This window comes from Sinocyclocheilus grahami, unplaced genomic scaffold (genome assembly GCF_001515645.1).
Source record: "Sinocyclocheilus grahami isolate Dianchi unplaced genomic scaffold, SAMN03320097.WGS_v1.1 scaffold828.1, whole genome shotgun sequence".
Classification (NCBI taxonomy): domain Eukaryota; kingdom Metazoa; phylum Chordata; class Actinopteri; order Cypriniformes; family Cyprinidae; genus Sinocyclocheilus; species Sinocyclocheilus grahami.
This window is the reverse complement of record NW_015506007.1, coordinates 827,405-842,908: the sequence shown is the minus strand read 5'-3', so window position 1 is coordinate 842,908 and position 15,504 is coordinate 827,405. Positions and strand designations below refer to the sequence as shown.

General features: G+C 37.3%; 1 protein-coding gene and 1 pseudogene across 1 annotated transcript; one reads left to right on the top strand and one right to left on the bottom strand.

Annotated features, from left to right (window-relative positions):
- Positions 1-3,871: 3,871 nt before the first annotated feature.
- LOC107562549 (insulin gene enhancer protein ISL-1-like) lies at positions 3,872-8,022 on the bottom strand (annotated as a pseudogene).
- On the top strand, positions 7,977-13,831 carry LOC107562594 (Golgi phosphoprotein 3-like). Its single transcript, XM_016247258.1, has 4 exons — positions 7,977-8,429; positions 8,948-9,079; positions 9,160-9,274; positions 13,395-13,831. Exons 1-4 carry the CDS (start codon positions 8,214-8,216, stop codon positions 13,817-13,819), a joined length of 888 nt encoding a protein of 295 aa, XP_016102744.1. The 5' UTR covers positions 7,977-8,213; the 3' UTR covers positions 13,820-13,831.
- The last annotated feature ends 1,673 nt before the right edge of the window (positions 13,832-15,504 follow it).

Here is a 15,504-nt window from a genome sequence, read left to right as displayed (position 1 = left end):
CGATGTTGTCTGGGGGTTTGGCAAAAGGATAGTGGGACGGTGGGCAGTGCTCGGGGTGGTGACTAAAGGCTGTGACTGTGTAGCTCTGACGTCAACTTTTTACGGAAGTCACAACAGTTCGTGAAAAATCACAGCTACTTTATGCAGGCTGTGTGAATTTTACTGTGGACTGACTGTTTTGAAACTTATATGGTAGTTAAATAGCCCCTAGACCTCAGTTATCTGAAAAAAGCCAGGAAATTTCAGTTTTGACAATATGGGACCGTTAAAGGTAAAAAGTATTAACAGTAATGACTGCTCAAATGTGCCTTTAAAAAATCTTATTTTTAAGAGAAACATAACTGGTTTTATTCATAATAAACTATAAAGACAACAAAGTCAAGTCCAAACAAAACACCAAACACAAAACACTAAACACCACAAAGCAAAACTTCAAACACAACAAAACAAAAACAACAAACTAGGGCTGTCAGTCGATTACAGTTTTTAATCTAATTAATTACATGATGTGTCAATTAATTAATCTAATTATTTGCAAATTACATTTTGCTGTGAAAATACCCCCAAAAGTTTATTTAAAGCTATTTTTGTGTTAAATGAAAAAGTAAGTAAACATTACAAATTGTAGTTTTAGAATGAAATATTTTATTTGATTCAACATAAAATGTATTACACATAAATGTTTAGGTTACAACGGCCTAACATAAACTATGGAACATAAAAGAAGATAATTTGAGAAACATCTCAGTTTTTCCATGCAATGGAAGTTATTGGTAACCAAAACAGCTTTGTTACAAACAGTCTTCAAAATACCTTCTTTTGCGTTCCACAAAAGAAAGTCATTCAGGTTTGAGTAAATGATGGCATAAATTTAATAACCCAATAATTTTTTGGGGTGAACTGTCCCTTTAATATTTTTTTTTGCCCCTTTTTAAATGAAATAATACTCTAAATATCTAAATAAGACTGCCAGCAGGTGGAGGTAAATGTCTTCGTGACTCATTCATTCGATTCGTTCAAATGGCCGATTCATTTATTCATTTAGTAAACAGCTCTCTTTATGAATGGGCCTTTGAATCATTGGTTCACACGATTCGTTCAAAATGCGGATTCATTCAGAAACGAAACACCGCTGTGTTGCTCTGAGATGCACAACAATTCTGCTGTGGCTTTATAGGTAATATTTTTGTTGGTAAAACTGAGCAAAAACAGACAATATTGTGTTTAAAATATAACACAGTATTAACTTCTTTACTGAACTGTTGCATAAATTCACATTTGCACTAGTTATATTCGGGAAAAGCAGCACTTGTGTGATTGGCTATTGCTCTCACTGCTCATGTGATTTTGCTTGTCATATATGATATAAATATAGACAAAACTCATACAGGAGCATTTTTGCCCCGATATCTTGAATTTAAGGGCATAACTGCATTTATGGAGTTGTTGCCCTGCATCATATTTGTCAACAGTCAACTGTATTAAATGTAAGATACAGGTCTGGGGGCGGGGCCAGTGCGGTAAATATTTTAATCACGTTGTTTTTTTTATAACTAATTAATTAAGTTAAGGCTTTAAACTGACAGCCCTACAACAAACACAACAAAACAAACACAAAACAACACAACAAAACAATCACAAAAAAGCACTAAACAAAACACCACAAAACAAAACTTCAATCACAACAAAACACTAAACACCACAAAACAAAACATCAAACAAAACAACAAGAAACAAAACACTAAACAAATCAAAACACGAAACAAAACACCACAAATCTTAAATCACAACAAAACAACACAACAATATAACACTAAACACCACAAAAGAAACCATCAAACACAACAAAACACCAAACAAAACAAAACACCAAAACAACACAACAAAACAAAACATCAAGCACAAAACACAACAAAATGTAATTCTTAAAATTATTTAAAAATCACAAAAGAATAGATAAATAGTCAAATAAAAATGGTAGATCAATGTTTCAGTCTCATGCAACCACTTAGATGTACTTTCCTTGTTGCGGCACATTCACAAAATTTGCATTTTAATAAAACCTTCTCAAAGACGTAGATAATTACGGTTGAGGCTTGATATTTCTCACTTTGTTTGTAACTTGACAATAAATAGGCAGGGGCAAAGATGAAAGCTCTGAGAGCAAAAAGCAGCGATTTGATCCATTAATTCATCTCTTTCTGTGAGGATGAATTGCCCCGTTGAAGTGCAGCACCTCTTTCATTATTTGATCTAGAGCACAAAAGGTTGAGAGCCCAGACCAATGCTATAAAGCACCATCTCCAAACAAGATCTTTTCAATTCACTCACATGCTCAACAGCAGAGAAATGGGGGGAATAGTAAATGCAGGGATTTGAATATGCGGCACATGATTCAGTTCAAAACACAGGTCCTGCATAAGAGAGGTCCTTCACAGTGCAATATGAGATACAGAACAGCACAACTGCTTCCCTTTTCCTTCAGGAACAGTATTAAATATGGAAACCCCCTTGCTTAAGGACAAAACATACGTACACTCTTAAAACTAAAGGTGCTTCATGATGCCATAGAAGAACCTTTTTGTCTAAATGATTCTATAAAGAACTTTTAACATCTGAAGAACCTTTCTGTTTAAATGGAAACCCTCCTTGCTTAAGAACAAAACATAAAGGGCATGCATAACAGCCAGTTTCTTATTATTTCTGCAGAATCTGCAGTACATCTCACAAATTTTACAAATAATATAATGGCAATCTATTCCACATTAAGTAAATAGTATTTTTTGTCAATTGTACTGCAGTCATCTTTGTTCTATTTGAAATATTGAAGAAGAAAAAAACGTTTTTTACAGTGTCCTCAATGTTAATGCCTGATTGTTTAACATTTTTTAATAAATAATATATGTTTTTTCAACATTTTTTGAACTGATCAATGGATTAAATTTTGGTCCGAGAAACCAAAACGTACAAAACTGCTTGATAATCACCAAAATAATATTTGTAATGTGTTTATTGGACTATAATGGCACTTGAACAACACAGCACTTGTAAAGTTTATTTACAAAATTACTACATAATATTTCAAGAAATAAATACAATAATTTAACAATTAAACTTTCTACAAAAACTATATATAATAAAATATAAACATTTAGACAATTCACGGATTATATTTTAAGTTAGAAACTGATCATATGAACAAAATGAGGCACACGGGTTCATAAAACCATGTATAATTACATATGCTAAGGAATAAAATACAATAACAATTCATTCTAACTGAAAAATACATTGTAAAATAATAGTAGTCAGAGCACTAATACTTTGCCAAACTCTATCCCAACAGGAAAATCCTGAGATTATGAACTTTAAACACAGTAATTGACTATTATTCTAATAATATACCATTCAAAAGTTTTGGATTTGTAATAGGTTTTTTGATTGAAATTAATACTTTTATTTTTCAAGGACACATTAAATTGATCAAAAGGTACATTAGATAGATTTATAATGTTATAAATACAACAAATCAGCATATTAGAATGATTTCTGAAGGATCATGTGACACTGAAGACTGAAGTAACAATGCTGAAAATTCAGCTTTAATCACAGGAATAAATTACATTTTAAAATAGATTCAAATAGAGAACAGTTATTTTAAACTGTAATAATATTTCACAATTTTACTGTATTAATGCAACCTTTGTGAGCCTAAGAGGCTTCTCTCAAAAATAAAAAATAAAATCTTACAGACCCCAAACTTTTAAAAGGTAGTGTGTATATAAAGGAGACCTTCATAATTTTCACAGTTAACTGTCAAGCACTGGCTGTTTCAGTGGTGGGAGAGACTGAGTTCACCGCATGGCTCTGTTTACTCGCTGATGTCTGCAGGACTTGCTGTCAGGCTGCTGGGTGTGTCTGCTACCTGAGCTGATATTGACACAACGCCCTTTGTTGTAATTCCTTTGAAATAAAAAGTTAAAGTTACAGGGTTACTATGGGTAAGTAACTGCTCACTCACCAGACAGCATTCAAGCTGCTTCTGTGTGTTTCTCATCATCAGACCTCTTTTTTTTATCTTTGCATCGCTTGTTCTGGAACCAGACGCGGATGACCCGAGGACTGAGGCCCGTCATTTCCACCAGCTGCTCCTTCATGAGAGCGTCCGGTCTGGGATTAGCACCGTAACAGGTCTGCAGCATGTGGAGCTGGGACTCGCTGAGCACCGTCCTCACACGTGTGGATCTCTCTGACCTCCTCTGCATCGATGACCAGGACGGTGTGGATTTGATGCCCTCTGTCAGATACATAATGAGAGGTTTTACCTCAAAGCTTTTTGCTCATTTACACACAGCAAAAATGTGGTTGAAGTAATGTCAGTTGTTCTTCCAACATTGAAAAAAAACAAGAAATAAAATGTAATGCTAAATGGTTATAAACTATTGAATTCACAAATGCTAAAAAGTAAGACACTGAAACAATATCACTATCAATACGCAAAATCAAAACAAAATTCAACAGCGATTCCATATTGTTCATAAGTGTTATAACTTGTTCATAAACTCCACTTACCAGATGGATCAACAGTCTCTTTCTGTTGGTTATCAATGAATTTGTTAAAAAGCTCATGGTGGTCTGTACAGAGCAGTTGATCGTCCTGCAGAACGTACTCATCTCCCGGGACTAACGGACGATTGCAGCCCTCGCATCGAAAACACTGGACGTGATAAATATTCACTCGTGTTTGCATGACATACTCCTTGCTGATGAAGGCTTTGTGGCATTTTGCACATTTACTGGTGCATAATGTGACAGAAAATAGAAAGGAGAAAAGAACCGAGAGACATTTTTGGAGTTGTTACAGAATGCTATGGATCACAAACATTACATTTTTTGAACGGAAGAAAATTGCACTTAAGAATACAATGTCTATTTAAAAAAAAATACATGGAAATGTAATTAATTATAATAATCATAATTCTAGGGCAAATGACTCAACGTAAAAAAACAACAACAACAATAAGATACCTTATAATCTAAATCGAATGGGAAAGATAGACAGTAAAATACTGTTAAATGGGAGTGAAAAAGAAGACACATCCATTTGCATTTCCAGAATTCTCAGTTAAAAGCTCATACTGCTTTGGATTTTCACTTAAATTTTTCTTCATATGTTCCATCTTATGTTGTTAAATCAATGTTTATTGTTAAAACTAAAGGTTCTTTATTGGCATCAATGCTTCCACAAAGAACCTTTACCATCCATGGAACCTTTTCATTCCACAAAAGGTTCTCTACAGTAGATAAAGTTTCTTTAGATTATTAAAATGTTATTCACGCTAAGAAAAACCTGTTCACTGAAAGGTTATTTTTGGGAAACAAAACTGGTTCTTCTATGGCATCACTGTGATAAACCTTTTGGAACCTTTATTTTTAAGAGTGTAATGATATATTTGTGAATGTCACGGTGCACCAAGTTTTTACATCAGGAAAAGCTTTGATTCATCATGTGCTTTCTCTTTACCACCTGTGGTTTTTGGTAGAGGTCGGAATATATTATAAAGGTAAAAGTGTTTGGCCCAACACTTAACAATTAAAAAAGTTGTATTTTTGTTATTATCCCTTTCGATTTATTGTAACTTACTTCTGATAAGCAAAGCGGCACGCACCTGCTGTAGTGGTCTTTACAGAAGGTCTTGCCGTCTCTGAAGAAGCAGGTGCAGGACTCATCCAGAGACTGCTGGCACTCCGCACACTTCAGACACTGAGCGTGCCACTCCAGATCAGGGAAAACCCGCAGGATGAAGCGATCCCGGATCTGATGCCCACAACCCACGCAGTAGGAACCCAGCTTACTTCCTTTGAGAACACACATTACATTATTTATATGTAGTGACATTTAATGAAGATACTAATTACAGTTACTCAAGCATCTCATCTAATGCTATAACTAAGTTAAACATTTGATCAATGATAACTTACTGTTCTGGGGATCTCCCATGTCAGAATGCCTTTAGGCTATCTTTTATATTAAACACTAAAGAGAAAGAAAGACACTATTGATCTACACATTTACAGGGCCACTAATGTAAGTCTGTCTCACTCACGCACTGAGATGGTCCTCACTGCAGAACACAAGATCCAGGGGGCGAGGTTGGATCCAGATCCAACTCCTCCCACCTTACATATATCTAAACCTACCCTTCTATGGTCTCCACCCCCTAGATGTGGATCCAACCCCGCCTCCTGGATCTTTGTTCTGCAGTGAGGGGCTACTGGGCACTCACTCCTCTTTATTTATTTGATGTGACGCATATTGCAGGAGCGCCAATCAGCTGCTCAGTGTTGAACTTGAGTAGCCTTCTGCAAATAATAAACATTATGAACCGCCAGCAGAATCCCCGCCCACTAACACTGCGACACACCCACTGCAGGTAATATGTGGAAAACTGATATTGCTGTATTATACATAAATAAACAAATAAATAACATAGAGAATGCTTGCTTATTTAATTATATATCAGGGTACCAAAAATGTAAACAAATATTAATAAAGATTCTGAAGAAAACTGATAAGATATAGCCTAGGCCAGTGTTTCTCAACCAGGGGTCCGTGGACCCCTAGTGGTCCTTAACATAAGGCCGGGGGTCCGAAAAAAGTATGAATTTTTGTATAAATGTTGTATATTTTGACATGACATGTTCCCATGAAAGAAAAATCCAATATAGCTGATGATATGGCCAAATACCCGACAAGTCAGCAATGTAAACAAATATTAATAAAGATTCTGAAGAAAACTGATAAGGTATAGCCTAGGCCAGTGTTTCTCAACCAGGGGTAGGTGGACCCCTAGTGGTCCTTAACATAAGGCCGGGGGTCCGAAAAAAGTATGAATTTTTGTATAAATGTTGTATATTTTGACATGACATGTTCCCATGAAAGAAAAATCCAATATAGCTGATGATATGGCCAAATACCCGACAAGTCAGCTTACTTGAATTATACTTGACTGCATTTGGTCCTCACAAAGACACAAATGATAAGAGTAAACTTTGTTCTGGGGGTCCTTGAGGATGGTTCTGAATTGGACTGGGGTCCGGTACGCCAAAAGGTTGAGATTCACTGGCCTAGGCAATAGCCTATGATGGTCCTCAATCACATCACAGACACCTATAAGCATTTTTATGTAACTATTGAATATCTGTTCAAGTTCGGTACACTAAAGTGTTTTAACGACGGTGTTCCTTGCAGTGATAATGACATTGCTGTATAAGCAATATGCTTTTTTAAAATTATTTGTACATGACCTTTCATCATGATTAATAAACACATAAAGGGCATTCATTCATTCAATTTCTTGAAATGAAATAGATTTAATGGTAAAATAAATGGTATAAATTGTATATTTTAAAACGTTTATTTATGTGAGATTTTTTGTCTCATTCTCAATTGCATCTCGGTGTCATTTATTGAAATTGAATAGATTTAAGTATTTTCAGTAACATAGCCATAGATTTATGACAAGTAAGCACATTGTTTAGCCCTTTTTTGAAAATTTCTGATATAAAAATGTGGATTTATAACATATCTGATCATATAGGCTAATGTGTGTCTAAATGATTATAGTGTATAGTATAGTTATAATTTTTTTTTATAAATAAACAATCTTTAGCTTGTTACTTAAAAAAAGAACGTTTAAGAACGTTTCTAGAACGTTATTATTTGGTTTCAGAGAGAGAGAGGTTTCCACCAGCTAAGGTTTCCACATAATAATATCTTTAAGAATTTATTAATTTCTATAGCTACATTTATTTACAGGAACACTGTTTCATTTATTTGAACCTAACACACAGAGATCGCTTTATTGAGAAAAAAAGCCAGGAGGACAACAGCGCGTTGTCATTTAAACCAGATTTATCCACTCTATTAATATAAATTTGTCACCCGCAGAAACAGCACACGCGGGCGTTCTCACGTTAGCGTCACATTACATGCGTCGTTGCGTCATCAATGTCCGCCATATTGCATAAGGAAATAAGAGAGGAAGAGGAGGAACGTCCCGGATGCAAGTAAACATCCACGTCAACAGAAAGTGTATTAATGAAACAGTTATAAGGGCACGGAAGAGCGCTAATATAGACATTATCGGCTCTGGCGGATGTATAATTAAAAGACTGTTAAACACGGTGGTGTTTTTAGGTTTGTGCGAACAATGACTTCCCTCATGCAGAGAAGCTCGGGCCTGGTGCAGAGACGGACCGAGGCCTCGCGTAGCGCCGCCGCCGCGGAGAAGGAGAAAAGCCCCGGCGAGGATGAGGACGAGTCCCGCCGCGGAGAGGAGGAGGAGGACGACGACAAGGGAGACGCTAAAGAAACGCGGCTGACTTTGATGGAAGAGGTGCTGCTGCTCGGACTGAAGGATAGAGAGGTTTGCCGTGACTTCTGTGGCTTTGTTGGTCAAATGGTCGCCAGGAAGCGGCTAGTAACTGAAGGACTAGATAAATCCTGTAATACGACAGAGATTAAGTGTCTTAAGAGCAACTGGTCCTGCAGACCTTCACAATTTAGCCTTCTAGAAGGGTCGCAGTCGTGTTTTTTAGTAAAACATGGCTGAAAGGCGACTGTCTCTAGAGCTGTTTAACTAACGTGTTCTGTCATAGTTATATATTGTGTAGCTATTTACAACTTTCCTCTATATAACAGTTGCAAACAACTTCGCTTGTAAATGTTAGGACAGTAATTTCAAACTGTCACACAAAATGAAAGCAGTCAGGACCATAAGTGGCATTAACTTTAAAGTGGTTCAAGTTTTAGACTTTTGTTGATTTACGCAAGCATGTCATTTTTTCCATATCCACGCTAATGGTAATAGCAGTATATCTTATCATGTGATACCTGTTGGTGTTATTCTTAGAATAATAATTGATTGACATTTTTCTTGCTCAGGGTTACACATCATTCTGGAATGATTGCATATCGTCTGGACTGAGAGGGTGCATGCTTATTGAACTGGCCTTAAGAGGACGCTTGCAACTGGAGGCATCTGGAATGAGGAGGAAAAGCCTGCTATCCAGAAAGGTATAGGTGTGTGTGATTTTTGCAGCTTGTTTTTAACACGCTTCTCACTTTTTTACTCTTTAAACCTGTTTGTTCTTCAGGTGATATATAAATCGGATGCCCCCACTGGAGATATGTTGCTAGACGAGGCATTGAAACATGTTAAAGAGACTCAGCCTCCAGAGACAGTCCAGAGCTGGATTGAGTTGTTAAGTGGTGAGTTGTGAACATACTTGATAAAGCATATATGTACAAGAAGACCAGTTATTTATTTGCAAGGGAAAGTTCACAGTTCCAAACCTGTATGACTGACTTTCTTCTGTGAAACACAAAGAAGATATGTTTTTTTTGTTAATGCAATGAAAATCATTAGTGTCCAGTGTTGTTTTACACCCTGCTGACTTTTTTTGTTTGACCAAAAACTTTTGAAACATTCGGAATATCAACTTTTTGTGTCATGTAGGAAGTCGTAAAGGTTTGGAACTGAACGATGACAGATTTCAAATTTTTTAAGTACATGAAACTAGGGTTGGGTACCCAAACCCGGTACCAATATGGCACCGGTACCTATGTAACCGGTATGTACTAGAACTGAATCAGAACGCAGATTTCGGTGCCATGCCTGAGCTATCGATTGAAATATTTGTCCTCTGGTTCTCTGAAACGGACGTAAGAAGCATCACCACCGGCACCGCACGTGAAAAATAATTTCCCGACTGAGAAAATGCACGTGAACTCAAGTCGGAAATCTCTAATACAAATGCAACAAATCTTTGTAGTAACGAGAGTGTCCATGTTGTTTTCACATTCCGACTTAAGCACAACTCGGGAAATGAGAGCATCGGAGGAGCGCGTGAATGCAGTAATTACACTCGCTCTGATGGCAGCAGGTAGCTTTCCGTTAACTAAGCTAAACATGCTTAAATTAAATGCCTAAAGCTAAACCTCCCTTGTATTCACATTTCCAAACCTGTTGTCCAACAAAAGAGAACATTATAACCTTTTTACACTGCAACACCAGTCAAATGCTTCCTTTTGTGATCTGCTGAGGCTTCTTGTCACAGAATGAGGCAGAAAATATGTTCCATAGGCTACTTTAAAAAAAAAAAAAAATAATCGATTAGCAATGGCTTGGAAAATACCAGATGGCTTGAATAAAACAGATAAACTATATTGTCGCAGTCGAGTGTTTATTGTCTTTGTTTTATCATTCAAAACGTTTATATGCTCTGTTTACTATAATAGCAATGCCTTTGTCCATATAAGGGATTTCCTGAGTTTCGCAACTTCTATGTCTGGATATGTGGATTTTCTGTGTGAGGGCGCCCTCTGGAGTCCAGTATGAATGAAACTGATATCATGTGTTTATAGTGCTAATGGCCAATTCATCATTTTTGGGGGGAATTTTTATTTATAAATTTTTTTTAATAAGTATCGATTTGGCACCGGTATCGAACCAAAAAAAAAAAAAAAACCTAAAAAAACGATATCCAACCCTACATGAAACATTGTTCGCAACCCATTCTACTTCTGGGATGTGATGCTTTTTAGAGTGAAATGGAATTTTGATAGAATAAACAGCTATTGGGGTTTTAGTAAAGTGTTCATTAAAGCTTTATAGGCCATGAACCCAAACCGACCAGCTACAAGGTGAATCACATTACGAACACTGATTTGAAGCAAAGTATTTAAAAATCTGTAAAGACAAATGTAAAAGCCTTTGTTCTTAATGGCTTTCTGTGTTTCTTTATGCTTTAGAACTACAAATCCCACGGAGCATTGCGAATGACATAAAATTCAAAACAATGGAGAAATATGAAACTATTCATTTAAAGGGGACATAACACACACGGTTTCAGCCAATCTCGTGTTAAAGGGATAGTTCTCCCAAAAATGAAAATTCTGTCATTAATTACTCGCCCTCATATCGTTCCAAACCCGTAAGACCTTCGTTCATCTTCGGAACACAAATTAAGATATTTTTAATGCAATCTGAGAGCTCTCTAACCCTTAATAGACAGCAAAGGTACTACCACGATCAACGCACAGAAACGTAGCAAGGACATCGGTAAAATAGTCCATGTGACATCAGGGGTTCAACCGTGAATTTAAGAAGTTACCAGAATACTTTTTGTACGCAAAGAAAACAAAAATAACATAATTTATTCAGCAGTTCTTCTCCCCGAGTTACCTTCCGCCATTTCTACAAATCCCACGGAGCATTGTGAACCCTCATATCGTTCCAAACCCGTAAGACCTTCGTTCATCTTCGGAACACAAATTAAGATATTTTTAATGCAATCTGAGAGCTCTCTAACCCTTAATAGACAGCAAAGGTACTACCACGATCAACGCACAGAAACGTAGCAAGGACATCGGTAAAATAGCCCATGTGACATCAGGGGTTCAACCGTGAATTTAAGAAGTTACCAGAATACTTTTTGTACGCAAAGAAAACAAAAATAACATAATTTATTCAGCAGTTCTTCTCCCCGAGTTACCTTCCGCCATTTTGGAGAGTACCCCAGAACGTAATCAATGTAATGAGCATTGTTTATGTTCAGCATGCGCATGCTTTCGCTGAACGTAATCAGCGTTGTTTACGTTCAGTAGACAGCACGCGCATGCTGAACGTAAAAAATATATAAATATCTTAATTTGTGTTCCGAAGATGAATGAAGGTCTTACGGGTTTGGGTTAATGCTTCTCTCTGAAAACAGTTTGGAGGAGGCATCGTGGTCGGAGCTAAAAAGTCACGAGCACCCGAAGCTTTTGCATAGCGATCATCTGCAAGCTGTGATATGGATATAAATAAAACGGGGACAAAAACTGTATTGATTTAACTTTTATTTAATTTGTTTATAAAACTTTCGTCACCGAAATGCCGAGAACAAACGGCATCCACTGTTCCCTTAATGCTGGGTTCTTTGGAAAGCTGAACAAGGTTATCTTTCTCTCACAACCAAGAAAACACTTTTTTGGTGACATTGTTGATTTCGTGGTCTAAAAAAAAAAGACAAATCCTTCTCGAGTAAGCCCTGTGTAGCGCTGCCGATGACTTCAGTAGTCTGAATGAAGCACTCTGATGGGTGTGCTTTTGCTCTCGCTCTGGTTGACCTGTGCTCGCGCCAGGGCCATACTCAAAAAAACTAATAAAATAAAAACCTTTTAAAACGTATACAAACCCTAAAGGGAGCTGATGCAGCTGCAAAGGAGGCTTTTAATCAGGAAGTAAACAAATGTCAAATTCCTCCTTCAGAGATCCGACCTATTATTAATCGTTATATATTAAATAAGTGGCAAGAAGAGTGTGATATATGTACAAATAATAAATTACATGAAATACATCTGAAAATTTTAAACAGATTTGTAATCTCTTTTAAAACTAAATTTGATCAAGTGGTATTTACCAGATGTCGCATAGGTCATAGAAGACTGACTCATGCATTTTTGCTTAAAGGTGAAGACCCTACTCAATGCATGTTCTGCAGGATTCCCCTTTCTGTCAAACATATATTTTATTGGACTGTCCAGCTTTTAATGTATGTAGAAAACGTTTATGACGTGAACTCACTTAGTTATTTACACTGAAGGAAGTGTATTTTGCACAGAAATACTCTGTCATACATCCAACTTGTTTTTTGAAACTTTGGCCATGTTTAGCTTGAGAATCCAACTCTTTAGCAGTGAAAATAAGTCAGGATGCATGAAATGGCATTAGACCTCCCCTTTAGAGTTGTTGACTGTATCTATAAATAAGAATACATACATAAATACTATTCGAGGCTGTCTCAATGACATCATTTGCAGTGCTTCATGGATTGGACATTCCTTGCCAGCTCTTATGGAGCAATTTGATTACTCCAACTCTGATTGGTGGGATTTTCTATACAGAATCACAAGTAATAGTTTTTCACCACAAATTGTGCTGTTAAACATAATTATTTAAAAAAATTAATTGAAATAATGTGGGCTGATGGGTTCAACGAAAACATAGATTAACAACCTCAGAGCTCAAAATAGGCTTGCCTATTTTAGGTTTATAAGTTATTGTTAAAACTCAATTCCCCTACGGAGAAAATTAATAGAGTTTTTATTCCCGGAACACGACTGTTGCACTTCATTGGTTCAAATGGCGGAAGTGCCTGAAAAATGGAAGGAATTTGTGGTGTCGCCCAAAATGAAAGGTTGCCTCAAAGTGATTCTGATGTCATGTAGACTTTGTGTTTTTTTTCTTGCAAATAAGATTGTTGTATAAGACAATATTGACATATAAGATATTATTGGTTAGTCCAGTTGTTCTAGTCATTTCAAGAGCCATTTTTACATTCTGTAGGTGAAACCTGGAATCCGTTGAAGCTGCATTACCAGTTGCGAAACGTGAGAGAACGCTTGGCTAAGAACTTGGTGGAGAAGGGCGTCCTCACCACAGAGAAGCAAAACTTCCTGCTTTTTGACATGACCACCCACCCACTCACCAACAACAACATCAAGCAGCGGCTGGTGCGCAAGGTCCAGGAGGCCGTCCTGGAGAAATGGGTCAACGATCCCCAACGGATGGATAAGCGTGCACTGGCGCTGCTGTTCCTGGCACATTCCTCTGATGTTCTAGAGAACGCCTTCTCTCCTCTGCTGGACGACCAATACGATCTGGCCATGAAGAGGGTGCGGATGCTTCTGGATCTCGAGCCCGAGGCTGAAGCTGCCAAGTCGGGCGCCAACGAGCTGCTGTGGGCGGTGGTGGCCGCTTTCACCAAATGAACCTCCAGAGTAGAGCGAAAGGGACTCAACTTTGTGCTCATGGCATTGGACTCAGACCGCTGGCCCCAAGCTTGGTTGATTCAGACTAATATTGGTGATGGTGATGATGGAAATACAAATTTTGAAGGAGATGATGCTGATGATGACGATACTTGGAAAGGGAATGGCTTTGTCTCATTGTCACAGTTTTGTCTCTGACCTTCATAAAGGTGTTGCCCTGTCTACTTCAAATGGCCAATAGTTGCTACATGATTGCAATTCACTGTGAGGCTTCTTGTAGTTCATGCACTTAGATCATAAAGTTCACGCAAGAACAAAAATGAGCGCATTGAAGGAGGTGGTTTGTAAAGGGTCTGTATTTAATAGGCCGTGACTCTAATCTTAATCCAGATCCTGGTATAATTTTACAGTTATCTCAAACTCCATGTATCTTTGAATAAGGAGCCACTTCTTCCGAACACACAGGCTTAATGATCCTTGTCGTGGTTACATGAAAAGGTCGTATTTGCATAATCAGCAGGAAATGTTCTATTAAATTCTGCTACCTGAAATGGGTCTTGAGTTGAAAGAAAATAAACCATTTCACATTTCAAAAGACTGAAAAACAAGCATCGGTTTTTCTTCAGTACTTTAAAGATACATGACCCTGCTTCCTTGCAAGTCTTCTTTCCAGAAATGCTCGAAGAATGACGCAAGAACAAAAATGAGCGCATTGAAGGAGGTGGTTTGTAAAGGGTCTGTACTTTAATAGGCCGTGACTCTAATCTTAATCCAGATCCTGGTATAATTTTACAGTTATCTCAAACTCCATGTATCTTTGAATAAGGAGCCACTTCTTCCGAACACACAGGCTTAATGATCCTTGTCGTGGTTACATGAAAAGGTCGTATTTGCATAATCAGCAGGAAATGTTCTATTAAATTCTGCTACCTGAAATGGGTCTTGAGTTGAAAGAACCATTTCACATTTCAAAAGACTGAAAAACAAGCATCGGTTTTTCTTCAGTACTTTAAAGATACATGACCCTGCTTCCTTGCAAGTCTTCTTTCCAGAAATGCTCGAAGAATGAAATGTTCTAATGTGTGCTAATATTTTTGGTTTTTTGCTTGCCTATTCACATCAGCCTGTGTATGAACTGACTATAACTTGATAGGGATTGTTATATTACTCTCAGCCTTTTTGTTCTTTGTTCGGCTGATCAAATCTGGTTCATCTCTCCCATACGAGATCTACAGTTTATTCTGACAACGAATGGCTCCGGTTTTGTACTCCAATACACCACAAACAGGTCAAGGAAGCATTAAGTTCACAAATACACCTTAAATCAAACGTCTATGTTCAAGTTGCCTCACAACTTCATTCATTTCATGCAAAAGGCCAGTCAAACACTAGCAGAGCCCCAACTTTAGAAAGGCTTTCACTCCCGAGGCCTTTTCGTAGTGATCACTGCATTGATGTAGCTGTTTCGTCACATATATATGGTTTTCTTCATGTCATAATCTCTCCTCTCACTGCATTTCCAATTTTTATACTGCGTTTTTAATCATTTTTATTTTGTCCTTCCTTTAGCCATTAGCACAATATTTCAGAGTCGTTTGTCCTGTTTTTGGTTGTCTCTTGTTCTGAAAGAGGACAGGTAAAGCCAGGGATAGGGATATGCCCTTCCTGTGTAAGCAAGCAGGTTT

Excerpts from the sequence above, each read along its gene's own strand:
- LOC107562594 (XM_016247258.1), top strand. The coding sequence starts at position 8,214 with ATGACTTCCCTCATGCAGAGAAGCTCGGGCCTGGTGCAGAGACGGACC. Across the intron at positions 8,430-8,947 it reads TCGGACTGAAGGATAGAGAG|GGTTACACATCATTCTGGAA; the intron begins GTTTGCCGTGAC and ends TTTCTTGCTCAG. Across the intron at positions 9,080-9,159 it reads AAAGCCTGCTATCCAGAAAG|GTGATATATAAATCGGATGC; the intron begins GTATAGGTGTGT and ends TTTGTTCTTCAG.